A 27884-nucleotide genomic window follows, 5' to 3' on the forward strand; every position below is an offset into this window, starting at 1 on the left:
TATATATATATATATATGTATATATATTGTCCAAGTTCAGAAGTGAAGTATGATAAATAGCAAATAAAAAACATCCTAGTGGTGCCAATCCCGCCCAAACAATAATTAAGGCAAAGTATCTCATTTGTTTATAGCCAGAAAATAGACCAGACCACAACTGCTGAGAAATGTCCCTTTTTTACATTTCCACATGTTTATCCGTGAGCTTCAGCTGAGTAGCTGTTTGCTGGGTGTACACATTGAGTATTGAATGTCTTAGCCTTCAGTAAGAATGCAGATCTCTTATAGTGGTCACTACAGTGGACAGCTATTCAAAGGCTGTTTTCTTGTATTTGTGTCAGTGTTGAATAGCATATTTGCACATAAACCACCACATTGGACACTGATGTGTGACTCCATACCCTGCCACCCACTGGCTAGCCAGTGGACTAAGTGGATATGTAAAAAACTCTTTGCAAAGTACATGTTTAAAAAAATGAAGTTCAAAAATCTTTTTTCAAGCCTAAAGATGAATAAAAATACTTAAGAAAAAAATCCTGATTGAGGTCATAATTCATGCATCAAAGGGTTAAATAAACCTTATCAAACTTAATTGGTTGAAACTAACTCCTGGCTGATTTGGCAATTAAATGTAATGTTCTTGTTGACTGCCTGTGTGCATATAACATGCTTCCTGCAGCACAGCACTCTTAGACTAAGGGGGAAAAAGTGTTTATGGCTTATAATCACTCCTAGTTCCTTGTTTTGGTTCCTACTTTTTTATGATTCATGGTGATGTTTTAGGTCTGACGTAAACTCAAATAAACAGCTTGAATTTTAGCACACAAACTTATTTTGCTTGCTGAGTCAAACTTTCTAATCCATCAAAGCATAAACACAAATTTTTTTTCCCATTTGCTGTTTGCTGTGCGAACCACTTGGCAAAGTAAAAATAAAAGCAACGATTGGAATCTGAACACGCAGCTCTTCTGGGAACTAAACCTGATCTGTTTTTTAGATAATACCAAGTGTCACATGAAGAACAGGTTAGGAGCAGTCACACAGCTGGGCCTTTGTTGCTTTCAGCGTCTAATTTTTTTTATTTTCTCACTTAAAAACACATTATTTTAGGGCAGCTTTTCATCTTTATTTGACATGACTGAGAAGAATACTGGAAAGTGGGGGAAAACACACAGGAAAGGATCCTAGGTTAGGCTTGCATTGAGCCTGATCAACCAGGGGCGCTAAACTGGGGGCCTATTTACTCTGTTTAAAGGTCATAGGAGAAAATAAAGGATGTGGCCTGTGCGTGTGGCATGAGCTCTAAACCCGCCACAAATCTTCTGGATGAAGTGTCTCTATTAGCTGCTAATCCACCACAAATTTACTATAAAATCTCTGTAACATGTTTGTTCTTACCGAGGTAGAAAGTGAGGGTCGTCGTTACAAAGGACATGAAGTAAATCCCGACAGCGAAGGACACCATGCCGATCAGAATGAGCGAGGTGTCGCTGCAGCAGCGTCGAAACCCGATGACACCTATGTAACTGGTGAGGAAGATCACACAGCCTGCTGCATTTCCGTACCCCACCTGAAGAAAGAGGAAAAGAAATGAGAAAAAAAAGAAGGGAGAGATGTTCAGCGATAGAGAGGCAATAATAAACAGACTATGCAACTAGAACAGATGGCATTAATGCTTAAGTGCCTTAAATCTGCATTATTCTTAATGACCAGCAGGGGGCGACTCCTCTGGTTGCAGAAACACTCCTGGCTGTATAGACATTTGTGGGAAAACACGCCTCAGTTCCCTCAGTCTGTTCAGAAGACTACAGTCATACAGTCAGAAAGGAGGATGAACAAGGGTGTGCTCATTAGCTAACAACATACCAATCACAAGCCAACCGATGGCTAAGCTTAGACACTAATATTTAGAATTGTCCCGTCTGCTTAAAATAGAGTTAAAACTAGCAGTGTTACTTTTATCCCATCTTTTTTGCATCAAATCACAAAAATGGGGTAAAAAAAACTTACTAGAGTGGCGTTCCAGCTGAGTGGTGCTCTCAGCACAAAGGCGCCCAGTACTTCAATGGCTCCGCCCACTGCAAAGTCGTACAGGATGGCAGCCACAAACAGCAGAGACACATTCACTCTGTTTATCTCAACAGGAGCCTCGACAACTGAAGAGTTAGTGGAGGCGCGTAACAGTAGGTGGCGGTTCTCCTCCGGCTCTCCATCGCTTACACCTTTCACCTTTAATAAAGACGGACATGCGTGGTATATGAGCTCGGCGAGGTGGTAGAGCGAGCACGTGTGGCTAAAACTGAAGGCAGAACATGAATAAAGATGGTTCTAGTTATAAGACACATAATTACAGATTAATGTAATTATTCACATTATTATTACAGCAGCGTGTTTAATGATCGACAATTTAGCTTGCTGTTCTTTATTTTATGTCATAGATGTACTTTTAGGTCATTAGGTCATGGTGAGGTCACCAAAAAGAAAGAAGTTTTTTTTTCTACTTTTGGCTCTGTATGATGTCAGTAGGATCAGATCCTCTGAATATGGTTATCTCTACCTGGTGTTCAGAGCCCTTTTGTTTTGAAGGGGCAGCTAATCAGAAAAAACTTACCTTTAAGGGGGGAGGAGCTAGAAGCAAAGTGGATGAAGGGCCATTATAAAATATACTGTGAATCATGCAAAGCTGATTCACAGTATATTTTTTGATTCCAAGAATAAAAATAAAAATAAACAATTAGAAATACACAAAAAACACATGGCTACACTGGACCCCCGCCCCCTCTGAACCCTCTCACGTGCACACACTGACCTGCAGCAGGAATATGGAGTGTAAGAGGCAGAGCAGATGCAGCAGTGTGCTGATGATAAGCAGGATGGTCCCATGTCCCAAACTGGAGCTGTACAGGTGGAACAGATGGCCAGAAGCGAGGCTGCCCACCACGCCTGCTAACCCGTACATGAACTCCACCTTCATCAACACCTGCAAGGGGGCACAGGGTTATTTCTTTTAATATAAATCAGTTAAGTCTGTGAAGGTTCTCAGTCAGGAGAGACCAAACAGCCACTTCACAAGCGCATGGCACAACACAGAAGAGCCACCTCCACAGGACAAGACTCAGCAGTCCATCTGCATCTTAAGGATAAAGGACACTCTTTCGAGGATGCCAATGTTCACATTTTGGACAGAGAGGACAGATGGTTTGAAAGAGGAGTGAAAGAAACCATCTATGTCCACTGTGAGTGACCATCTTTGAACAGAGGCGGGGGTTTACGACACCAACTCTCTGCCATCTATAATCCAGTTTTGAGATCCCTTCCCAGACGCCTTAACGCCCACTCACATCCTGGGCCATCTGACCTCAGGAATTCGCATGATAAGGTTTCACAATGAACACACCCGAAACTCTGGCTGATTGGGACCCACACCCAGTTTCACACCTTGGCTCAGGCGATTAGAGGATCATCAGGGGGTCCTTTTGTCCCTCTGTGGGGGGATACTCCCACTAGGTTTAAATCTGGGACTCTCCACCATTTGACCTTAGAACTGAAGAAGCTTCTCGGATGAGAGGTGAAACGTCTTCAAGCAACTTAAAGAAGTCCAGACGCTTTTCTCTGCAAGCTCCTTTGAATAAATCAGTTAAAGTAAACTGTTTTGCTTTTGTTTGGGTTTTTTTTTTTCAGTTCAATTCAGCTGAATCATGGAGTAAAAGCCATCTGTCACAACGGGTTTGGGGGTGAAGGGAGGCAAACAGGACAAAGAAACACTGTGGAAGAGGGCAAGAGTAGTAATAATAACTTAATAATAACTAATGACTACATGCAGATTGGTGTATTAACACAGGGAGTGAAGATGAAACGGTGCATCATGGGAAGCTCCCAGCTTTCTAGGCCTATTGCAGCACAACTAAGGAAGGATTCAGGGTCACTTGATCTAGAACTATCATCATGCTTTATCAAAAAGGAAAGTCTTAAGTTTAATCTTAAAAGTAGAGAGGGAATCCAGACTGGGAGCTGGCTCCACAGCAGAGGGGGCTAACCCCTGGGTGATTTGGTAATTAAATGTAATTTTCTTTTTGACCGCCTGTGTGCATATAACATGCTTCCTGAAGCACAGTACTCTCAGACTAAGAGGGGGAAAGTGTTTATGGCTTTATGTTAAAGGTTTAAGCTTACTTTTTTTTTAAGTTCACTGAATATATATTTGAGTTGTATTGTGTTTCTTTTAGGTACAACATCTGCATTGCATAGATTTTAGTTAAAAGAGGTGACGCAGGCTCGTATATCGACCAATTGTGCTCACATGAGCAATAAAACCTAAAGGCCATTTTTGAATAAGGGAAATCCCTGAAAAAAATAATAGCGAAAGACTGAAAAATCTGGAAAAAAAAGAAAAGAAAAAAAAGAAAAAAAGAGAGAGAGAAAAAGAAAGAAAAGGTCTTCTTTAATGGCCCAACTCATTCGTTTATATCCTTGTAATTCTTAGTTTTTGCACATTATCATCAGTTTTACAGTCAAACACAAAGTTTTGTGATTGAAAGTAAGTTATTTTTGAGGCTCCTCTCTGCGCTCCTTCCACGGCTTTGCAGCTGCAGCACGCCTGTAACTCACCTTGGAGCGGTCGGCCGCCGTGGAGCCGAGCGAAGCTAGAGTCATTACACCGGGCCAATATGCGGTGAACCCGCCGGAGAGGCCGAGGACAGTCCCCGCCGCGAACATCACCTGCAGCGGCAGTTTTAGAACGACTACCAGGAGCAGGATGACCCTAGACAACAGGTAGCCGGTGAGGGGGGACACGATGGGGGCTTTCCTCCGGCCGCGGTCGCTCAGTCTTGCCAGGAACAGCGCAGGAAAGATGGGAGTCAGCTGGATAATGAGGTTGTTGATCATGTAGAAGTCGGTCATGGCTTTCTGCTGGGCATCCTCACTGGAGTGGCCCGGGTCGGTAGCGTTGGCACAGCGGTCCCAGACCACCATCTGCAGCGCGGTATCAAAGAGAGTGCTGCCCAGCTGCTCGAGCACGATGATCGGCTCGATCTGCCGAAGCATCGCGAAGGCTGCTTGACACAAGTTCGGTACCACCATGATCTGGATTGTTGTAGCTCTGTAAATAAATAAATAAAGATGACCGTCTTCTAGAACTGCTTCCGTCAGTAATAAGTGAAGGGTGTGTGCGCGTGTGCTTCAAACTAAGCAGCCTCACCGAGGAAACACGCCCACTTCCTCATCCCCTGCTGCTGATCAGCTGGCTTCAGTGCACTCTGTCAGATTTTAGGAAACCACCTTCTTTCATCAGGCTCTGGGCCACTATTTACATTTTCATCATTACCATTTCTCTGTGCTCCCTATTATATCTCCACACAAATCATCTCTCGTTGCATTTATCTAGGTTTGAGATATAAAACTAAAACACAACTGAGCTGCAGTCCAAAACATGGCATTAGATATGAACCCATTGAAGGCAGTTAATCCATCTCAGCTGGTATACTTTCATTTTCATTTACACTTTTAAATAAATTATCAGTGTGTGACTTTAAAATGCTGAAAAAAGACCCAGCACGCACCACCCATGTAATTACACGGGTATTGCAAAGCCAAATCAAATGTGCAGTTCCTGTAAATTTCTATGAAGAGCTGTAGGCGAAGTAGATATCGCATGCATACAACAGCACATATACAGACATTACTGCCAGCTCATTTCAAGGTAAACCAGAAAGCAGGTAATCCTCTAACAGGTGAAGCCTGAAACAGGAAACATTTAATTTCCTTCCAATAAACAGCAGTGACTGCAGTCTTTGTGGATAGGCTTCTGCTAGAGTGGTCTCTGTTGTATGTTGATAGAAATAATTTGAACTGAAAAAAAGCACATTCACAATGGGTTCCCACAAGCTCAACAATGCACTAACCACAAGGTACTTTCAAAAGCTGCTGCTTACAGCTCACAAATAGAACTCAAGGAAGTGTTTGCTTATTCAGTTCTGGTCCGATAATGAGACATACCTCCAAATGTTTGTAATGTAACGTGTACTCTATGTATACTCCCGGGCCAAGTCAGTGGGTAGCTGTTCAACTGCTCCTTCATCATCCAATCATATGGAGACATACGTTTTTAGGCAGGTAGACACAGTCAAAAAGACATAAATTCAAACTGTGCATCACAGTTAGGAAGATATGATCTAAGTGACTTTAAACACAGCATGGTTGTTGATGTCAGATAGACTGGTCTCAATATTTCACAAACTGCTCGTCTGTTTACAGAGAAGGATCCAAAAAGAGAGAAAACATCCAGTAAGTGGCAGTTCTCTGGATGAAAATGCCCTGTTGATGTCAGAGAATGCGCACAATGCTTTGAGCTGATAGGATGGCAACAGTAATTCAGTTAACCACAGAAGCAGATGGGCTACAGGAGCAGATCACACCAGGTGCCACTCCTGTCAGCTTAGAACAGGAAACGGAGACTGAAATTTTATTGTACACCAAAACGGGACAATATCCATCCATTCGTCCATTTTCAACTGCTTATCCAGATCACAGGTGCAGCAGTCTCTAACGTGAAGCCTAAATGTCCCTCTAACCAACTGCCTCATCCAGCTCTTCAGTAGGGGACACCGAGGCGTTTCCTGGGTATTCCTCTGGGCCTTATCCTGGTGGGACATCAGTCAGAACGCCTGGACAATAGAAGATTAGAAAAACTGTTGGCTGGTGTGACGAGTCTCAATCTCTGCTGCCACATTCAGAGGATAGGGTCACAGCAAAGTGTGAATGAAGTGTCCCTTTGGTTAGTGTATGTATATGGACAATGAAATGATCCCCCCACCTCCACTTCCAGTATTAACACTGAAAACACATGCAAATGAACCACTCAGGAAACCCACATGTACAGGTTTTGTTTTTAATGAGAAAATATTCATAATATGTATAGTGGGTGTGTAACTGTGAGCCTTACATGTGCTATAAAATAACAAAGCAGAGTATGAGCATACAAGTGGTTAACATAGGAACAGGGGTTATACTGTGTTTATATTGTAGTAATAAGATTGCTTTATCACACACACAGACAGTGAGTCCCACACTGGAGAAGCTCTGTAGGCCGAAAACAAGCTACCAGCATTTAAAATGATAAATAAAATCATCTCTGCACCATAAATTCAAACATCAAAATCATAATAATAATAATAATTATAATAATAATAATAGATCACACCATTCATTAATTCCTCTGTGTGTACGTTTCATAAGCGACTCTAATGAGAACTTTGATTGGTTCCCACAAGGATGAAAACCTTTTCCGTCCTGTTGTCTTTTAGCCTTTAAGTCAAAAATAATCTCATACCAGCGTTAAAGACACTTCACCTCTGCTGCACCACAGAAGACCCTGAAAGGAGAACTTGGATGATTCTCTGGAACATATGTGTGGGTTTTAATATTGTTTGTTCTGGGTTTGGTGGAAGTGGACACCGCAGAGGAATGAGTCCTTGATTTTCACTTTTGGTTTATGGCGTTTGTGCCACGCTTTCTTGACAAAGCATATCACAAGACAGCCGAGTGGAATAAGTTGCAAAGTGTGGCTTGACTTGATAGGTTAGTAGATGTCCAGCAATTACATCTGTGGTTTAGCTCAGCGTACATTCAGTGTGTTTGGAAGCAAAGAGAGAAGTTGCTGCCTTGCTGAAGGGCACTTGGACAGGTCAAAACTGTGACTTTTGGTTTACAAAAACGATTTTGTTTCTCCTCACATCTGGACGCAGAAACGAATCTCAAAGGCTACGACAGAGGAATACAATCAAAAGTTGTCCAGAAATACCGTTTCCACAGCCAGTTTGACACATTTCTACTTTTCATTTTAAATTAAAGACAGTCTGTTATACTCCAGGGAGAAGTGTGGTTGTGTTAAAGTGTATTTACTGTTTTACTTTTGAAGCTGAATCCTGTTTTTCCTCGTCACTTTGTATGATTTCAACACTTCAAAACACAAAATCAATGTCATTCTGCAAAATTCAGTCACAATACAGTTAGTAAAAAAACAAAAAAACCCTTACAAGCCCAACTTACAGCACAGCTCAGCGTCTCGAAAGACCTTTATTGCCTTCTTTTTGCCACTGCACTTTTTTTTCAGCTGTGCTTGTTTCAGGTTAGGAAAGGAGTGTGAATCCATTCGCACACTTGTACGCCTTAAAAAGGACGTGGAGAGCTCAGGCTGGTGGGTTTTCTCTAAATAACATTCTGTTTTGGTATAACGACTTCTTATAAAAACCTTTTTTGATTATTTTTTTCATCAAACTTTATCCTCGGCTAGCAAGTAGATACAGACGTTCATAGGTCAAATACACAGTCCTACCTCAGTATAATACATGAAACAACTGCTTACATCATCAGAAAGCACAGGTCAACAAAGCGACGTAGCCAACAAAAGTAAAATAAGTGATTTTTTTATATAAAACCCCTGACCCAGCCCTTTAATTAACACACACATTCACTCAAATGGTGCAAGCACTACCAGCAGGTAGCCCCCCCCCTTCTTTCTGTTTGCACTGGAAAAGAAGCGATTACTGGCAAACTTTCTATCTAAGGTGGTTGCTTATTTTCCCTAAGGTCTACCGACAGTGTAGTAATGCAGGATAGGAGAGGATACAATACATACCGTTCACCGACAAGCACTGGCGGTCTAAGGCAAGTTTAGTTTTGCTAGTTTTGCTAATTTCTTGACTAGCATTTAACACAAAAAGGATGCTGACTGCTCAAAATTCAGTAAAGATGCTTGACAAGAAGGCAAAAGCTCCTGGCAAGCGTGTCAAACTTGTGTCATATCTGCACTGTGCCATTATGGGCTCTGAAAGTGATGCTTTGGGGCACCTTTCGGTTCGGTTCCTGGAAAACACAGCAGCTTTCCAGTAGTAAATCCAGGTAAAAGTATTTCTGAAATTACAAAAACTAAGAGGGTGATCTGGCCTCTCCTTGTCTACTTCCTCTCAGAACTTTCTTTTTTTGAATAGCTGCATCTGCCTATCTTTTATTTCGTCCTCTTGATTAAAAGCTTTCCACACTTTCAGAAGATGACTGTGGTTATTATATAGCACGCGCAGATGAAACCACCATCAGAGAGTCTCAGGCAACCAGTCAAAATAAAAGCTTTAGATCTTATTTGAATAATAGCATAAAGGTGAAAAATCCTAAGAATATTTCAGTCATTTAGCATCTACCAGCTATTAAAAACACTAAACGTTGCTCTAAAACCACCATCAAACACCTTTGAAGTGTCTCTTTTATTGCTGACCACCTTCACATATTTCCCACATCCTCAGCCACTTAACATGCTAATATACCTTCAGTTTTCAGGTCCAAAAAGCCCCACTGGTTCACACTGCTGGGGTCATGTGATCTTCAGATACTCTTAATAAAATAAATAGTTTTCCTTCTTGCTTTCTCACTTTTCCTTCAGTCTTTCTCTTCCTTCATTCTCTCCAATTGGCTTGTTAGTTGTCTCTGAAGGGAGTTTTTTACTCCTCCTCCTCCTCTTCTTCCTCCTCCTCCTCTTCCTCTTCTTCCTTGCCTTCCTCATTGGCATAGATGCCGGCTTCCCACTTCAGCGCCATGTCACTTTTCCTCCTGGTCACACGAGTGGCCTCCAGAACCTGATGATTACAAAGCAACCAATCAGATGCAAGTGCGACCGGGAGCGATGTAATTGTTACAAACATAAAAAACAACAACAACAAAAACCCCAAAACACGCACGCCACAGTGACTTTAACATGACATGCAGTGTATGTCAAACACTGAGGGCGCGCACATCTAATCACTTTAATTAAATGACAAAAATAAAGAGCACCTGCAGTGTTTGACAGCAACAACAAAAGTAACTTTACTCCATTTCAGGGAAAATTCATGCTTGAACACCACATTAAACGTGTCCAGTCATTATTCCTCTCCCACACCCATGCTGATACTCACAATCACCTTCAAGCAGACAGACAAGGACAAGGGGAAAAGATTTCTTTGTCAACTGGAATCCAGGGTAGATCAGGACAGGGTGTAGGTGAAGTGGATTGTGGGTAGTGGCAGAGGGCTGACAGCAGTCATGATGATAGAAAAGTATGGACATGAGCTTCTCAAAGCTTAGGCCAATTACGTAGTGTCAGATTGAAGCACACCCAAGTACCGTATCTTTTAACGACTACACACTTTTGAATATCATTTACAAACATATTTATCATATATAGCTATATGGCACCATTAAAATGGCTCCTTCTGTTTTAAATATTGAAAGAAACTTTTTAAATCAACACTATACAGCATGTACATAAATTGGAATGTGTGGATTAAAGGTTCACACCAAATCCACGGACAAGCACATGCAGCACCAACACCAAAGAGCAGAACAAGGAAATGAGAGTACAACCAGACCTGGGAGCAGACATAAAAACACATGTGGGTTTTGTTCAGAAAGTGCCCTGTCTATGGTTTCCAATCTACCATCTACATTTTCAGCACTGGTTTCATTTCTAAAAGACTGACTGAAGGACAATTAGAAGATGAAAACAACAAAGTGGAAGTGGAACTCTTCTCATTCTGACTCTGTAACTGGACCCGGGAAGTCAAAATCACTGTGAATAGGCAGTTTCTTCAGGTGATACTGATATATGCTACACTTCTGTGCAAAGGTTTTAGGTAATAAACACATTTAGATTCTTATTATTAATAACTGAATGTAATGAAGGACCCAAAGTCCAATTAATAAATTATGATCCCAACGATCCAGTGAGACACACACAAGTAATGCAAATTTAAACTCACTCTGATTATTTTAATAGAGCTCTTTTTTTATATAAAGGTTTTTATTACAGGAGCTTCATGTTTATTGCTCAGCTGGGAGTTTGATGATGTTCAAAACATAACAGCAGGTTATGGTATTAAATGGAAACCACATTCATAACTGTAACTTCTTTTCTTTCATAGAGGATAATCCAGTATATTCTCAGCTAACGGGGTGGAAGCACTAAAGCACTTTTCCTGAGTCTTTAGAGAATCCAGCCAGCTCTTAGTATGGCTCCCATGGGCCACTTAGTCCAAATACTCTTCCTAAACAAAACTGACTATTTAAGCTCACCCTAGTATCAACACTGACTCAGAAATAGCTTATTTTGAATCCAGAGAGGCCATGATGCTGTAAAGGGAAAGGGTCCTCACACTAAATATTAACCAGATTTCTTTTTATTGTACCCTGAAGAAAGCTTTATGGAAGTGGATCTAAATCCATCCTTAGTTCACATTTAGTACCTGAAACTTTTGCACGGCACTGCATAAAGCTGATTTTTGCCATCTACTTGGACTCTGTTGTATATGAATCTAATGTGTATGGTCTGACCCAGGTCTGTCAGTAAAGGCAGTTACAGGAGGGAAGAGATTCCTCAGGTACCTCAGTGGTTACCTCGTTAGCCAGCAACAAACGGGCATACTGATCAAGAAGCAGGAGGAGAGAAGCAACAGTACACGAAGTCAACACATGTGATGTCATCATGGATAAACAAAAGCACAATTAGCAACAACATCAGCATCTAACAACTGCGCAGCAGAGATGTTTGTGTGGAATAAATTCAGTGAAGTAACTTGAAGTATGTGATCTTACAGCAGCTGGAATGAAATGTTCCCTCCCAGTGGATCTGCTGTGTGTGAATATGAACTTGAGTGTGCGGTGCTCATGAACTGAAAAGTGAAACTTCTGTCTGTCATTTCTGATTACGCAACATTTCCAACAATTTCTTTCTGTTTGCGTGCCAAACCTTTCACCTTTTCGTGAGACCCCATTTTGAATACATGAGCGTTCTGGTCTCGAATTACATTTATTACAAAACATTAAAAAAAAGACAAAAACATGGGGTCAGGACAGAAAGCCCCTCTTACTTTCACTCTGACTGTTTGACTCTCTTCTCTTCCAGGCTGGGAATTACCCTTTGGTGATGCACAGTATGTGCTCATACCAGGTCACGGGCGTTGACATTTAGGGGAGGTGATTTAACCAAAGCCCGGCTGAACAAATACGTATTATGGGACAAACTGGGTCATCTCTTGGCACTTTCACAGAGATCAGGGGATTTATAATAACTGATGCTCACAACTACTACATTAGTTTGTGGTGCTTTGTATTACGCGTTTTCTGCAACAGAAAGCTTTTGATTTTGCAGTGAAAAGCACCTCAGTCTCTTTCTCTTATTCTGTGTCTAGTCATTTATCTTTCCCTGGGTTGAAATACTTACACTGTTGTCCTCAATTTTCTCTCTCCTCTTCACTTTGTGTGTTTCGTAGTCTTCCATAAGAGTCTGCATGAAGTTTTTGGGTCGTGATCCTCCAGAGTCCTCGCTGCCAGCATCAGACAGGGCTCCTTCAGAGGTCGAGGGGGAGACAGGTGGCGCAGGTCGAACTTTCTCAATCTTTCCTGCAAACCCCAAAAATAAAAAAAAATAAAAATCCATACTATGGGTTATTTAAACATTTTTTTAGTTCTTTTCTTTTTAAAAATTGTTACATTTACATCGTTTGGAGCCAAAGCTACTGTTCTTAGATATACATAAGACACAGAAAACCTGTGCTCTGCCTGCTATGACTGAGGAAAGAGCATGCAAGCAGTCATTTTGTGGGTGGTTGGACTGACTGATTCTTATACAGCACTTTTTTACTTGAGCACTCAAAATCTATATAAAATATCTCTTTATACAACATGCCTCATTCACACCCATTCACACAAGCACTTTTTCTATACTTAAGTGCTTTCTATCTAACATTCACACACATAGATACTCGGATGGACACATTAAAGAGCATTTTAATCTTCAGTATCTTGCCTAAGAATACTTTGACACACAAACTGGAGCAGTCGGGGATCTGACCAACTTCCAATTAGTAGATGACCTTTTCTACCTCATGAGCTACTTTTAGACCATTTCTAACATAGGGCTTTTCCTCCTTTACCACTCTAGAATAATACAGCATCAACTTTTCCTTATGCTGCTGGCTGCATGGCTCCCTTCTGTTAAAAAAAGAAGCTAAAAAAACCTCTCTCTTTTAGTCACAGGAATTCATAAACAGCAAATTTACATGCTAATATTTACCCATTAGCTTTCCAACTGAGTAATGTTGAAGTTGATGGGTTGATTCTGGCATTTAAAATAAACTAATAAGCTTGTTAACTGTATGACTGTATGACCCTTGTGAGGACCTGCAGTACTAACTGACCTGGCGCTGTCCGTGCTGTCAATGTGAGTCTAGTTGGCAAACTGTTGCTCTTCATCTTATCTGTGGGGGAAATAGTGGCGTGCCGCATCCCCGTCCTCACAGGTCCATGACTACTGCTGGAAGTGCCGCTGGGCCGGACAACAACGGTAGGCTGCACCTCCCTCTGCTTCTTCAGTTCTTCCTCTCTCTGCTGAGCTGCTCGGATCTCCTCTTCAATCATGGACAGAGTTCGCTGCTTCTTGGAGCGCAGGCGGAACGGGCCGCTAGCCGCCTCCACCTCTGGCCCTCGCGCTGCTGTCGCCGTGCTACGCAGTTCAGCCGCCTCTGAGTATTTACTGAAGTAGCTGAACTCTGGTTTCTCTGGGCTTGGAGGAGACGGGGGACGGTATACAGGGGTTGGCCTAGAGACAGGAGCTGTTGTGGCAGGAGCAGGCACAGGCGCAGGAGCTGGGGCTGGAGCTGATGAAGCAAGCGCTCTGGTGTAGGAGGACTGGATTTTAATCCTGGGACCTCCGTCTCTGGGCCTCTGTGGTGGTGAGACAGGCTGAGACGGTGGAGGAGAAGGCGTCTGGAGCTGTGATTGTGCTGGTCTTGGGGACTGCTGTTGCTTCTGAGCCTCTTGTGATTCTGATGGCTTCTCTTGGGAAACAACTCTCACCACTGGCTGCCTGTCTGGCTGTGGGGATGAGTTGGATGGCGCAGGACTGGAGGACACAGGTGACTGGAAACTGGGGGCTCCACCAGAAGACACAGGGGAGGAAGAAACTGGCACTGGGCTGCTTGTGGATACAGAGCATGGAGATGCAGGGGTACTCAGCTGTGAAGAATTCAAGTCAGCTTGCTGCCAGTCTTCTACGTTTTCAGCTGCTAGGGCATTTTGGATGGCATTTTGAACAAGAACCCCAGCGTGGTACTCCAGCTCATCTTCTGTTGGACTGCCACTCATCTGCCCGTTGACTGGAGTAGTTGGCTGAGGGGTAGGTGGTGACACAGGGGTAAGTGGCAATGGGGTAGGGGGTAGCGAAGCCCCGCTGTCAGAAACATTATCCAAGCTAAATATAGTAGTGTCCTGAGAGCGGACTGATAACTCGTCCAGTCCTGAGTCAGACTCCTCTGGGTGAAAAGCTGGATGAAAATGACCTTTTGCTTCCTCTTCCTCAGGTAGGATTGTCATCACAGCTAGCGCACATGTGAATTCATCTTTAGTTCTTTCATCAGACCAGGTCACGTGCGTCTCCCCAGTTTCTGCAACAATGTCACTGCTCCCGTGGCTGCCCCTGGCTGTGGATTTCGAGAAGGGTTTGGCAGAGTATATTTGAGGAGCTACATCCTTCTTGGTAGCCTCCCCTTGCAAAAACTGCTTCCTAGCAGAGGAGAAGTTGATCTGCTCCTCCACGATGTCCTCCTTCCTGGTTAGCTCCGAATCAAGGGTTACCACTGTGGGAGGGCCTGACACCTGAGGCTGCAAAACAGATGAGAGTACAGAATACAAAAGAGTCAATTAGAAAACTGCACAGCAACGAGGCTTAAGACATCTTTAATTAATCTATTACAGTCCAAATTTATCATGCTTCCTCAAAGTCAAAGAACATGTTAGAGTGTGTGAGCTTGAGCTCCTTTGTTTTGTGCATGTGTTTGTGTGTCTTACCTGTGTGTATGCATAAGTGTGATTATGCCGCTGCTGTTTCCTCTCCTGGTACTTCCTGAGAGACTCGAGCTTATCTGCCTCTAGCTGTTCTTCCAAAGGGATCTTGAATGATTTGAAACAACAAAATGGCAAATCAATCAATTTGTCATTAGGACAACACAGTTTAAATGAAAAACGAAAACTACCAGAGATTAAATGTGATCTACCTCCTGAGGAGGGTTCCACCAGCGCTGAGCAATCGAAGGGTTTTTCTTCACTGCCTGGTCTCTGATCAGCTCCTGACGCTCACGCTCCAATTCCTGAACCTGACATGGAAAAACAAACCAGGAGAAGAAGAGTGTGAAAATGTACAAAGAGAATTTCCAATAAACTAGTGCACCAACAAGGAAACAAAGAAAGTTTTTATTGTGTATTGTGTACTGGTTAATGCCATCTTACAAGTAATGCTAACAGCTTTTCAAGCAACGTCAGTGTCACACAATCGTGTTGCGGTAAAATCACAGCAGTTGTGTCTCGATCATTCAGTGTAAGGTGCTCATAAATCTCAGTCAGAGCTGTCTTTTTTTCAGAACAAACCACTAAAGCTCTTTCTGTGTCTGTTCCATTACTCAGCAGTTTTTCTTCCTTGGAAATCTGCAGCTTGACGGGAACAATTTCTCAAGGAATTAAGTTGTACTCCTTGCAAATAGTAACCTTGCAAAATCCAGAGTCTTTGCCAAATCTTTTAGTGTATGAATAAGTGTAACTATTGTGGGAAAGTGTCGCAGTTTCAGGCTTCTCCTGAGGCCTGTGGGAGGTTACATTCTGGACTGTGGTCTTAGTACGACGCTTTAATATTACTTAGGATCAAAAACAGTGTTTTGAGCCCCTTCTGTTGATAGAATTTCAGGGGATTGCCATTGTTTCTATTTATGTTACCACATATGTCTTTTTGAGCTTTGATGTCATATCATGAGTCACTGACAGTTGCCACACACTTTCAATTTCAAAATTCCTTCCTTCAAGCCTGTATTTCACAATTCAATATGAAGTCTTATGTGGCAGTAAGATTACAGTGATCTCAGTCATGACCTTTCTACTTACGTAGTTTGTACATTAAAAAATGTTTCCAGGTGTTTTATATTTTGTATAGTAATAATGAAGGAACACTGGTCTTTAAGAGTAGGCCTCTGGTATTAAAATAGAGCAACTGAAAGCAAGTACATTTTTTGCATTAAGTACTAATCATTTCATTTTATTATGTTGTTTTTCATATTAGAATGATTATTTATCATTATAAACAAAAGCATGCTAGTGAATGGGGTAAACCTACCCCAAGTAACTCATCTTTGCTTGTTTTACATCATTTTTGTTTTCATAAGACATGATTTGATAAAACAAACCGTGGTCTCCTGTGGCTGTGTTTCTGAATAGCGTATTTGTTACAGTCTGATACATTATCCAGCAGCCTTTTACCTCCTCTGAGGGACGTCTCCTCGTCACCCTGACCTGCTGCTCCTCTCCAGGGGTGAACAGCTTGGCCGGGCGTTTCTCCTCCTGAAATGCTCGCAGCTCAAACTTTGCCCTGCTGCCCCCAGACTCGTCTCCCTGCGCGTGCCCGTTGGTTTTAACGGCAGACTCGTCCTGGTGGAGAAATGTGGTTTGTTTTTGTCCCTCCACAACGATCGAGTGGTGATTGACAGGGGAGGAGGGTGACACACACACAGAAGGAGAAGTTCCATCTATGCTGATGGGTTTGGTGTGACGTGACAGAGAGGAGTTCCCATTTGTGGGTGTGTCTGAGGCTGCATCTAACACCTGGTCCAGGTAGCAGATCTCCTGTGGAAACAACAGTCATATTTCAAAATACTGTGACAGAATGTGCCGCCAATTTCAAATAATAAAACAAGAAGTTAAAACCTTTTAGTTAACTTAATAATAATACCGTAATAATAATAAATTTTATTTATGAGCGCCTTTCAAGTCACCCAAGGACACTTTACAATAAGATAAAACACCTAGTAAAACAATGGCAGAATAAGAACAATAAAATAAAGCACAAGATAAAATGAACAAACAGTGGATTCACAGTGAATATGCAGATTTGAACAGATGAGTTTTGAGTTGGGATTTAAACTGGGGGAGAGAACCAATATTTCTTATTTCAGGGGGCAGAGAGTTCCACAGCCTGGGAGCAGAGCAGCTGAAAGCTCTGCTTCCCATGGTGGTGAGGCGGAAGGAAGGTACAGTAAGCTGGACAGAAGAAGAAGAACGAAGTGAACGGGCAGAACAAGTGGTGGTTAACAGGTCAGAAAGGTAAGAAGGAGCGAGGTTATGAAGGGCCTTGAAGGTGAGCAGAAGAAGTTTCACAGGGAGCCAGTGAAGTTCCTGAAGAACAGGGGTGATGTGCTGGTAGGAGGGGGTTCTGGTGATAATGCGAGCAGCAGAGTTCTGAACCAGTTGAAGCTTATGGAGGGATTTTTGGGGGAGACCATGCAGAAGAGAATTGCAGTAGTCAATACGGGAGGTAACAAGACTATGTACAAGAATGGACGTAGACTGGGTGGAAAGAGAAGGAAGCAATCTGTTAATGTTACGTAGATGGAAGTAGGCAGAACGGGTGAGGTTATTGATGTGTGATTTATAAGAAAGTGTACTGTCTAGGATGACACCAAGGCTCTTAACCTGAGGAGAAGGGAGAACTGTGGAGTTATCGATGGTGAGTGAGAAATGGTTTGCCTTCAAAAGGTTGGATTTGGTGCCAATAAGGAGGATCTCAGTTTTATCCTCATTGAGCTTTAGAAAATTAGAGGTAAACCAGGATTTTAACTCGGATAGACATTCTGTAAGGGAAGAAGGTGGGAGGGAGGAATCAGGTTTGCAAGAGAGATATAACTGGGTGTCATCAGCAAAACAGTGAAACTGAAGATCAAATTTGCGGAAGATGGTACCTAGAGGGAGGATGTATATTATAAAGAGAAGAGGGCCTAAAACTGAGCCTTGGGGTACACCAGAGGTGACGGGGAATAGACGAGAGCGGAATGATCTTAGTTGAATAAACTGGGAACGGTCGAGGAGATATGATTGAAACCAGGCGAGGGGTGTGTCAGAGATGCCGAGAGAGGAAAGTCTGCTTAGAAGGACAGAGTGAGAAATGGTGTCAAAGGCTGAGCTCAGATCTAAAAGGACGAGAATGGTGAGAAGACCAGAGTCAGCTCCGATTAAGAGATCGTTAGTGACTTTAAGTAGAGCAGTTTCGGTACTGTGACATGAGCGAAAACCAGATTGAAATCTCTCGTAGATGTTATTATTAACCAGGTGTAAATGAAGTTGAGCTGCAACCACTTTTTCGAGTATCTTAGAAATGAAGGGTAGATTGGAAATCGGACGGAGGTTGTTAAAGTTGTTAGGATCTAAAGAAGGTTTTTTCAGTATAGGAGTGACTAGAGCAGTCTTCAATAAGGAGGGAACGATACCGGTGGTGAGAGAAGAGTGAATGATAGCACAGATGAGTGGGAGTAAAGAAGAGAGGCAGGATTTCACAAGCCCCGTGGGCATGGGGTCAAGATGACATGTGGCAGGTTTTGATTTACATATTAACTCGGAAATATTACCAGAGTAGAAGCTTTGTTTGGCCTTGTTAATGGAGTCTTTATACTGAAGTACGTGGTATTTATAGATTTCTGAATCAACAGTTAAACCAGATTTCTTATATTTACGCTCTAGCTGCCGAGCTTTGGCCTTCAGAGCTCGGAGGTCAGAGGTAAACCAGGGAGCAGAGCGAGCGAAGGAAACAGAGTGGGTTTTTACAGGAGCCAGAGAATCAAGGACAGTGCGTAGACAATTATTATAATATAACAACAAATCATCAGGAGTAGAATAGAAGTCCGGAATCTGAACATTGTCCAAACTGGTAGTGAGAATGTCCATATCAATGTTCTTGATGTTGCGGAACGAGATGAGACGGGGTTGGCTTGGTAGAAGAGCAGCAGAGAGTGAGGTTAAATGAAAGGAGGAAGTGGTCAGTTATGGGGATTTGTTTTGATCTGCATACCTGCACTACCTCACAGTCAGGAGTCTCTACTTTCATTCCAACTGGACTGTGGGCTCTGTTACTGGGACTGCTGAGACAGTCGTGCTGGATCTGCTGGCTCTCCAGTTCCATGGCTGCAGGCCTGTCAGTGATAACGCTGACTGACTCCTGGAAACTGACAGTTTTCAGGGCTCGCTCTCTCGGGACTGAGTCACTGACATCCTCTGCTTGCCATGATTTCTGTCAACAAAGAAACATTGGTGTTTCAGAAGCTCTGCCGGCTGAAGCGGACTGATAGTTGGTTTAATAAAGACAATGTGGACATTTAATAACTTTAGATATTATTTTGAAAGGTCAGCCCCTTCTAACCACTATCATTTAGACACATCAATTCACACATGAATTTTTTTTGGTCTGCATTGCAGCAGAACACTGTGTTCTGACTGGTTCCCACCACTAAGGGGCGACAAAATACACACAGTTGCTCTGTATGACAGAAGACTGCTACAACAGTCAAAGCACTCAGGCGTTCTGTTTGCTATGTCAGCTTTGAAGACATTTCAGGTTGAAGATACACCTTTACACACATTCACTCGTCTTTTCTAGGAGGAGCTGCACTTAAGTGTTTCAGATTAAGCACCAGGATCAGGGCCATGTTGTCAGTAGCTATTTTGAGAAGAATGAATGTCGTCTAAACACAAAAGATTTTCCTAATGTGGTGCACGTTGGGCCAGTTCCAACTAATTGTCTGACTGATAGACAACTGCTACATATCATGGAATTTAATATGTACGGCACACTATTATAAAAATACACAGGTGACCTCAGGTCAGCTAACACGGCTACATCATACTTATTATACCATGGTTTGAAAGTATGTCACAACATTATGAAGCACATATCACCAGATAAGGCAAAATGGTGATGTTCTATCATAAGACCTTTTTTTATTTTTTTTTAAATATATTAGGTTTCATTCTATAAATACACTTTTTAAACTTACATATCACTTGTAGTCATTCAAGGAAGAATGATACAGGCAGTAGCTGAGTCTTGTAAGGTCCATATTGATTGAAGCATTAGTATGCACAGATCAGATCCTCAACCTGGTTTAATGAATCATCCTTCATATTCCAGATAAACCATTAATAAGAAGCTAAATTTACACAGTTCAGCCTCTCTTTTCCTGGACATTACTCTCTAAAAATGTTGGTTTCCTTCTTTACTGCCTTGTAGCCATTATAATTCATCCTTAAGCATGTGCGTATCTCTAACAGGAGCTTAATGAGGAGTTGTTGACCCCTCTTTTTTAATATTTCAGTCTGTGTGAGGGGATTTAATGAGGATAACTTTAGTAAACTAGTCTGCTGATAAATTAACCATTAACCAACAGGTTATTAGAGAGAAAAGTAGCTGTCAACTTCACATACGAGTAGAAGTACTAGTAGTACTAGTAGAAAATATGTCACCAGGATTACAAATCTGAAAATTTGGGTGTTTTCAACATTTTGTCAGACATATCAAACACTTCATGAGGTCATCCTGAGCACTGGGATTTTATGAGGAGGATATTTTTCTTTTCTTTTTTTTAAATCATAAACAACAAATAAAGAAAATAGTAATCAGTTGACACAGCTCTGCAAAAGTGAGCGGCTTTTTCTTCTCTTCCACCTCAGGCCTCAGACAAACTACCAGACTGTCATATTGTACCATTTGGGAACATTCCTTCTTCTTACTATCCACAGGACGGGGTCTTGGACAATCAGTGGCATAATTCAGCTGGATTTATTGTCAACATGAAAATTAAGCCTGGATCACTTTCTTTTCCTCACGTACCACTCCCTCTTTTTGCTCCCTTTCAGTTTCTTGATCTACACTTCCTCTTCACCGCCCCTTTTGAGCTTTTTCCTTCCTCTCTGCTCTCTGGGATTGCTCAAATGCTGAAACAGTGGCCAGTGAAGTCTCTTGGAGGATTTGACCAGCTCTATTTAAAAAGCTTTGTGAAGGGACAGTTTCCTCTACATTCCCTTCACCTCTTTTCTTTATTGCTCTCTTCCACCTCCCTTTTAATAAAAATGTTGTCTGAGGGCATCTTGGTCATCTCTTTGCTTCCATACTCTCTCTCTTTATCGATCTATTAACACATTCTCTAATGTGCCTCTGTAAAATCTAGTGTAAAATAACAATAGACCTCAAAAACCAAAACACTGTCTAATGGATTTGTGAGTCTTTAGGGACAGTGTTTTTTTGTCCTAATTACTAACATCAGCATGCTTAAAATGCCAGTTCAATCAGGATTTCAGTAGACCCCCCCCATATGGGTTTAACATACAAATGTTGGCTAATTACGACACAAGACACCTAAAATTAATGGAGATTTACTTTGTTTTGTAGGTTTTAAGGCATTAACATGAATAATATTTTTACTGGAAGATGGGGCTCAAAAAGCAGCTTACAGAATTTATAACAAGCCACCCAATAGTTGGGGGATTTTACCAGAAACCACAGATGTCAGTCTCATACTGGTGCTAAAGGAAAAGGGAGGAGAGCATGGAGTTTATTAACATTTATCCTCTGGGAAATTACTGTCTTTACAAATGTTAACAGAAATCTGCTAATAACTTGTTGTGAGAACAGGTTTGGCAATATATTAACATCCTCCAACCAAAGTTTTAAGTTTTTACATTTAATTAAAACTAAACTAAAAATTAAAACTGTATATGAAAAAAAACTTGACTTTTGATAAAATATAAGACAAAACAAAAAAAACCCTTTGAAAATTAAAGAAAAATATATAGGAAATCTGCTTAGCTTTAGTGTTTGTTAGTTTGGAAAAAATCTATTATCACAGCGTCCCTGATGAAGCTTTGATGGATATGTTTATTGAGACTATGGATGTCTACAAGACAGTAAGTCAGCTGCTTTGAAAAGGTTCTGTTTTTATAGCAATTCTTGTAATGGTTTCCCTAAATCCTGCCCATCTGTTACACCTTTCATACAATAATAATTTAAAAGGCATAAACCAAAATGAAACCAACAACAACAAAACTGAAACTAAACTTTTCAAACACAAACTAAACTGAAACAAACAAACCAACTAACTTGGGAATGAAAATGAAACTGAACTAAATTAAAAACAAAAAGTAAAAATGACATAAAAAAGAATTCAAAAATACAATTCACAACAACAGTCACCTCACAGTGCTTTATATTGTAAGAACCTACAGTATTCTGGGAAAAACTCCAACACTCAAGTGACCCCCTGTGAGCAAGCAAGCTGTGGGAAGGAAAAACTCCCTTTTAAGAGGAAGAAACCTCCAGCCGAACCAGGTCCAGACAGGGGCAGCCATCCACTGTGACCGATGGTATGGTTAGAGGAAACAGAAAAGAAAAAGAGAGCATATGGGGACAGGAAATTACACAGGCTAAGGGAGAGAGGAGACCAACATTAATGACATGTTGCAGTGGTACAGAAACATGTGGGGAGTGAAACGAGGTGAGTGAAGAAGAAATGCTCAGTGCAGCATAACTAGGGGATGGTTCAGAGTCACGTGATCCAGGAGAGAAAGTTCTTAAAAGCAGAGAGTGCCTATTTCTCAAATCCAAACTGGGAGCTGATTCCACAGAAGAGGGGCCTGATACTTGAAGGCTCTGCTTCCAATTCTACTTTTAAAAACTCTAGGAACCCCAAATAAGCCAAGGAAGAATAGCTAATATGTAACTCTTTCTCGTCTCTAGTGCTCTCACTGCAGTTTTGGATTAACTGGGGCCTTTTTAGACAACTTTTAGAACAGCCTGATATTAATGAGTCCAGCCTAGAAGACTTTATTGCATGAACTATGTTTTTCAGCATAACTCTGAGACATGTTTAGAATTTTAGAGATATTTATTTAAGGTTTGCAATGAAGGCTATATCACGATAAAAAAGGACTTCTTCACATGTCACTGAGGTCAAGGTCATGCCATCCCAAGTAAGTATCTGATTTCCAAGATTTCTAGAGTCAAATATAAAGAATAATTATCCAAACGTATAATAACTCTTCTTCCCAATCCAGCTTCCCACTGCCTGCCAGAAAAAAAGCATTTCCTCGTGTATTTGTGAAGGTGTATGTATGCAACCCACACAGCACAGTACATAACAACAACCTCACAATACCCAATATCTTAAGCACTATGTCTGCTAATGACAAATGAAAACAATATGTGTGCAACTCTTAACTCTTGCTCAAATCAACAATAAGGAATGAGCCTCCACCTTGTGTTGCAATTCAGCAGCTGGCCTTTAAAGTGAATTCTTTACAGAATCAAATTCTCAAAGAGGGAGATCAGGGAAATAAAAAGTTATGCCAAAGAAACGCATTCATGGACTCAAAAATATTTACTCAATCCTGCAGACAAAAGAAATGTACTGATACAGTGAGCGAGACTGATACAGTCTCTAGAGACATTTGGACAGCTAACAAAAACACCACTTCCAAGAAGCGCTTTAGTTTTGACTAAGACCAATCTTATAATTACTTTCTCTGTACAGTGATTGGTTAAACTATCATAAAACTAATCGCAGGCTGTCTTATTACTTTTACTACAGGCAAGTCTCTAAATTTCACAGACATGATGAAATGACTCAGGGCATGTATTTGGGCAACTATTTTGAAGCTTTACCTGGTTTAATTTCAATTTCATAAAAACTGAACAAATCATAACTCAAATCTAATAAAAACTGCACAAGAAGTTGTTTGACTTTCCCCCCATATTAGTTAAAGACCTTTTTTATAATCCTGGAAGTTATTTTTCTACCACCATTTTTGCTGTTGTGGAATAGATTTCAATTAGTGATTCCCGGAGTGCCGAGTCTTCGACTTATAATGCCTCTGCTACTACTTTACCATTTCAGCAAAAGGAATTCGAGGTTCTTTTTTTCCCTTTCTCCATCTCTCATACATTCACACTCTGCCTTCAACAAGTCAAAAGATTTTTCACCCAGTTAATTATATTTGGGATCATGTGAGGACCAGATGTCCCTTCTTTTTACACACACTCATGCCCAGATAAGCTCCTCTGTCTACTTATTTGACCTGCTGCAAATATTACACACATTTATATGTGTGTGTGTGTGTGTGTGTGTTCTTATGTGCAGGAATGTGTGTGTAGGAGTCCATGTCCAGCAGGCAGGACAGTACAGAGGGGGAGGATATCCTGTTACTGGCCCAGGAAAACAGTACTACAGTACAGGAATGTTTCATATGCACTGCTATTCTGCTGCACACACACAAAAGGAGTGTGTATGTGACTGTAGCTGTGCATCGGTGCATGCATGCAAGAGTGCGTTCTTTCAAGGGTGTGTATTTGTATAGCAGGTGTGCATGCGTGTATGTGTTTGTGTGTTTCTGACTCCAATAGAGGTGAACTGACATTCCAGGCATAGCTGCCTGTCCTCAAGGCTCGGGCTCTAATACCTGTGATGAAGGACACTGTACACCTTCCCTGTCTGGCTAAAGGAGCAAGCTGTCTGCATGCATCTGTTTGTGAGTGTGAAAAGAAACCATCTGTCTATGGAAAAGAGACACAGCTCATAATGTGCTTGAATGTTTGAAAACTTCAGACATGTGCCCAATAGCTGTTACGTTTCCAAAAGCAGTCAAATATACATGAAGGATAAATAGCATTGTTTTGGCTGTAAGAGTAACATGAGTCTAAAACATGATATTAGGAGTCTAAATAGCCCTGCACCCATCTTACTATAACTTATTCAATTACATTGGGTGTATTATGATTTCATATTGGGTGGGAATTCAGTGGAATACAATCTTGACTCTATATGAGTCAGCTAGAGTCGCATGTTCTGCCTCCGTCTCTGCCTGTCTCCAGCTATCACATCTGGAAATGCTTAGGCTCTGGCTGTGATACCCAAAAATCACAAATAGACACACATACTCTGTATCTGAGCACACATACTAAGCTGCATGCTGGAGATGTTGGATGGTGGTAGTGGGGAACACACTCAATAAGATGAGAATTTACCCAAATACATGGACACACACTTCATGACTCACAGGCTGTACACACACACACGCGCGCACATACACACATTTTCCATAACTTTAATATCACGTCATGGTCTTTCGCTAGAGCACGCAAATCCACCAAAACACATGGCAAACATGAAGTGAAAGTATGATGACGCAGTCACACAAACACTCACACTACACTTCTGTGTAACCCAGTACAGCTGGTGTTGTCGTATCTGCTTCCTGACTGAATATGATCCTGAGTGGTAACCAGAGCCTGGTGCTGGTTTAGCCCTGTGTTCTCATACCCAAACACCCTGGATTGGGGACCCAGGCCAAACAGTGCTATTCACCACATCTTCTTTGTTTAATCACTATTCACGCTAGACAATTTGAAATTCCATGGCATAAATCAGTGTTTTAACTAATCCACGATGAGTAATAGGTTGGGAATGACAGCAGCCAGACAGGTGGACTGAGTAAGGGGGATACACAGCTGGGGTTAAACAGCCCAAAGTGCGCAGTTTAACATGACATTCAAACATCTGGACAAGCAAATCAACAGCATTTCAACTTTGGCATACATAACTTACAAAAATCTGTTAGGGTGTGTGCCTTGGATTGGATTTCTCTCCCTCCTCTATCACTTTCCCTTCTTCTCTGTTACAATATCCAAGTTCACAGTTACCTGCTCTAGATGACAATTCACAGGATTTTTCTTTCTTACAAATATATTTGAACATTTTTGAGGAAAACTAAGAAAACGTGAACAGAATATTTTACCATGTCTCTCCCAAATAAAAGTACAATCTAATGAACTAAATAACTAGATGTAAAGAAATGTCATAAAATGAATTTGTCAAACAAAAATTACTAGTTACTACTCACCTAATGGTGTCTTCAAGTACAACTGGATTAATCTATTTTTGAGATATCTGTACTTCCATGGTGTAATGTTTAAAAGCTGCACTGTATAACATCCGTAGATCTTCTTTCCTTAAGCTTTATCCGCTTTCCTATTTAGCTCTGTCCAGCCCTGGCCCGTCTCGTTCCCAATAGTGGGAGTGCCGGACTTTTCCCTAGCCAAGCCTTTTCCTCCTCTTCTTCTCCTCCTTTTCCTCCCCTCCCATCTCTTTTCCTCTCCTCCACAAAGCTTCTCCTTTCTCAATCACATTCCTGCCGGGCTGCAACGGTAAGCTGTGATGTCATGGGCAAACTGTGTGCATGTGTATGTCTTTCCCCGCATGCACGTGCTCATGCACAAAGACCCCTTCTGTGCAAGCCCTCATATAAGCACAGGCAACAAAACATCCATCCTGTGCCTCCTCCCTTCCTGCACAAACTCTCTCTTTCCCCAGTGCATGCTGCTTGCCTACTTTCCCTTTAACCTATAACTCTTGTCGGAATGGAGCCGACAGCGAGAAGCAGGCGATGATGAAGAGATGATGACTGAAGAAAATAGGAGGGGCTGATAAGAGAGTAATGATATTTTCTTCTGTCATCATAGCATAGGACTGTTGACTCAGGCTCATATTAAGGTTAGACTGATTCACTGTCTGTATTCACCTTTTAATAAAATGAATTTAACCATGTCACCTCAAAGTATTTTACTATTAGTGCTTTCAGTAGAGAAATCTAAACCTGCAAGTTAGTGTTCATGTTGTTTGATGGGCTTGTCCCCCTTGTTAAAGATAAAGCACAGGCACAAATGGCAAATACCAGCATTAACTATCTAATTATACGAATCAGTCTTTGTATTCAAGCGTTACTCTAACGCTGTTTGCATGCCTCATTCTGTGTGTTTGCTGGGTCATAGGATCAGGCTCCTAGAAATTAGAGCTGATCTTGGTCACGGTTCACTTTCTCTGCTCACAAACACTACATAAGGACACAGCTGAAGTGGAAAGACTTTTGTCCAGTTTACAAGAGCAATTAGTCCGATTGTGTTAGTGGCTCCTAAAACAAAGGAGGATGGTGCTACAAACAGCTAAATACCAGTAAATGAAGATAAGAAGATTCCCTTTTTTGGCTCCACTGCCACATGGATAGACACAGGAAATCTTTCCTACGTCATACAATGATAGTTTTTTTTATTTTTCTTAGAAATGTCTTAATTACATGACATTTATATGAATATTTGTGGAAATTGTAGACTTTTTTTTAAATCTAATTATACTCTAATTAGAATTATCTAATTGTACAATTATCTAATTGTATATTTTGGTTAATTTTTACTTCAATAAGCAGTTTTATCCTTATATATTGTATTTATTTTAATCAGCTATTCCACCCTATGTAAACTATATTCCTCCCTTTTACTGGTAACTTGCGATACTGTACTGAAAAGAAGCGCAGCCAGATGCGATACACCTGAAGAGGCATAAAGTGCACTCACTAATCTTGTTTTCTTTGACTATCAGGAGTGAAATGTCATCTTTCACACCTTTTAATTTTAGTATTAATGAGTATGTTTTTTCAGATCTTATTAAAACTGAAGGAAATCAGTATGAATATGTGGAAAACAGAGGTAAGAGAGGTTATTCTAATCTAAGGGAAAGAAAGCCCAGAAAAAGTTGTACTTGAGCGTGACACGAGATCGCCTCACTGTGAATTCAGTCCTGACCACAATGAAAAACGACTTAAATCTTAAATTAAATGTGAGCTGTGCCACTCCTGCCCCTTTTAAGTGCCCCTGTTTGAACTGACAAATCAGAAGCCATCAGTGAGTTCCCAGGCTCGAAATAACTCTGGGCCATATGATGAAGGGAAACTGGTCACAGAAAAGTGGGACACTAACCCAATTATCGCATATGCACCGGGGAGATTAATTTCAGGGAGGGGTGTAATGAACAAAGAAACTTGTGATGGTCATTTGTGTATGCCAGTGCTAGTAATTTAGTGATAAGCTAATTTCTGCAAACTTAGTACTGGATGTATTAGAGGAACCGTGAAAGATGAGAAAACAAAGAGACTCACAGACCGAGGAACAC

General features: G+C 41.3%; 3 protein-coding genes across 9 annotated transcripts in view; 1 reads left to right on the forward strand and 2 right to left on the reverse strand.

Annotated features, from left to right (window-relative positions):
- The window catches only part of snx30 (sorting nexin family member 30), a 23251-nt gene extending 21740 nt beyond the window's left edge, over positions 1–1511 (forward strand). Inside the window, exon 9 of the mRNA XM_005948258.3 lies at positions 1407–1511. Coding sequence (XP_005948320.1) covers positions 1407–1442 — 36 coding nt within the window. The 3' untranslated portion in view covers positions 1443–1511. The remainder of the gene's footprint in view (positions 1–1406) is intronic.
- The window catches only part of LOC121812417 (thymic stromal cotransporter homolog), a 13123-nt gene extending 6355 nt beyond the window's left edge, over positions 1–6768 (reverse strand). Inside the window, exons 1-4 of the mRNA XM_042214537.1 lie at positions 4609–6768; positions 2810–2980; positions 2011–2229; positions 1399–1570 (exon numbers count right to left, since the gene is read on the reverse strand). Coding sequence (XP_042070471.1) covers positions 1399–1570; positions 2011–2229; positions 2810–2980; positions 4609–5082 — 1036 coding nt within the window. The 5' untranslated portion in view covers positions 5083–6768. The remainder of the gene's footprint in view (positions 1–1398; positions 1571–2010; positions 2230–2809; positions 2981–4608) is intronic.
- Positions 6769–6875: 107 nt separating this feature from the next.
- LOC102304556 (A-kinase anchor protein 2) overlaps positions 6876–27884 on the reverse strand; it is a 91789-nt gene continuing 70780 nt past the window's right edge. For 5 of the 7 annotated variants that reach the window (XM_005948259.3, XM_042214536.1, XM_005948262.3 and 2 more), the window contains 8 exons: positions 18908–19126; positions 16330–16692; positions 15081–15179; positions 14875–14976; positions 13227–14688; positions 12251–12429; positions 11413–11451; positions 6876–9629 (listed from right to left, as the gene is read on the reverse strand). In XM_005948259.3, the coding sequence (XP_005948321.1) occupies positions 9495–9629; positions 11413–11451; positions 12251–12429; positions 13227–14688; positions 14875–14976; positions 15081–15179; positions 16330–16692; positions 18908–19126 (2598 nt within the window). In that variant the 3' untranslated portion in view covers positions 6876–9494. The remainder of the gene's footprint in view (positions 9630–11412; positions 11452–12250; positions 12430–13226; positions 14689–14874; positions 14977–15080; positions 15180–16329; positions 16693–18907; positions 19127–27884) is intronic. The other 2 variants (XM_042214533.1, XM_042214535.1) reach the window with 2 other exon arrangements.

This window comes from Haplochromis burtoni, unplaced genomic scaffold, assembly GCF_018398535.1.
Source record: "Haplochromis burtoni strain Fernald_Lab_line unplaced genomic scaffold, NCSU_Asbu1 Contig_583, whole genome shotgun sequence".
Taxonomy (NCBI): Eukaryota; Metazoa; Chordata; class Actinopteri; order Cichliformes; family Cichlidae; genus Haplochromis; species Haplochromis burtoni.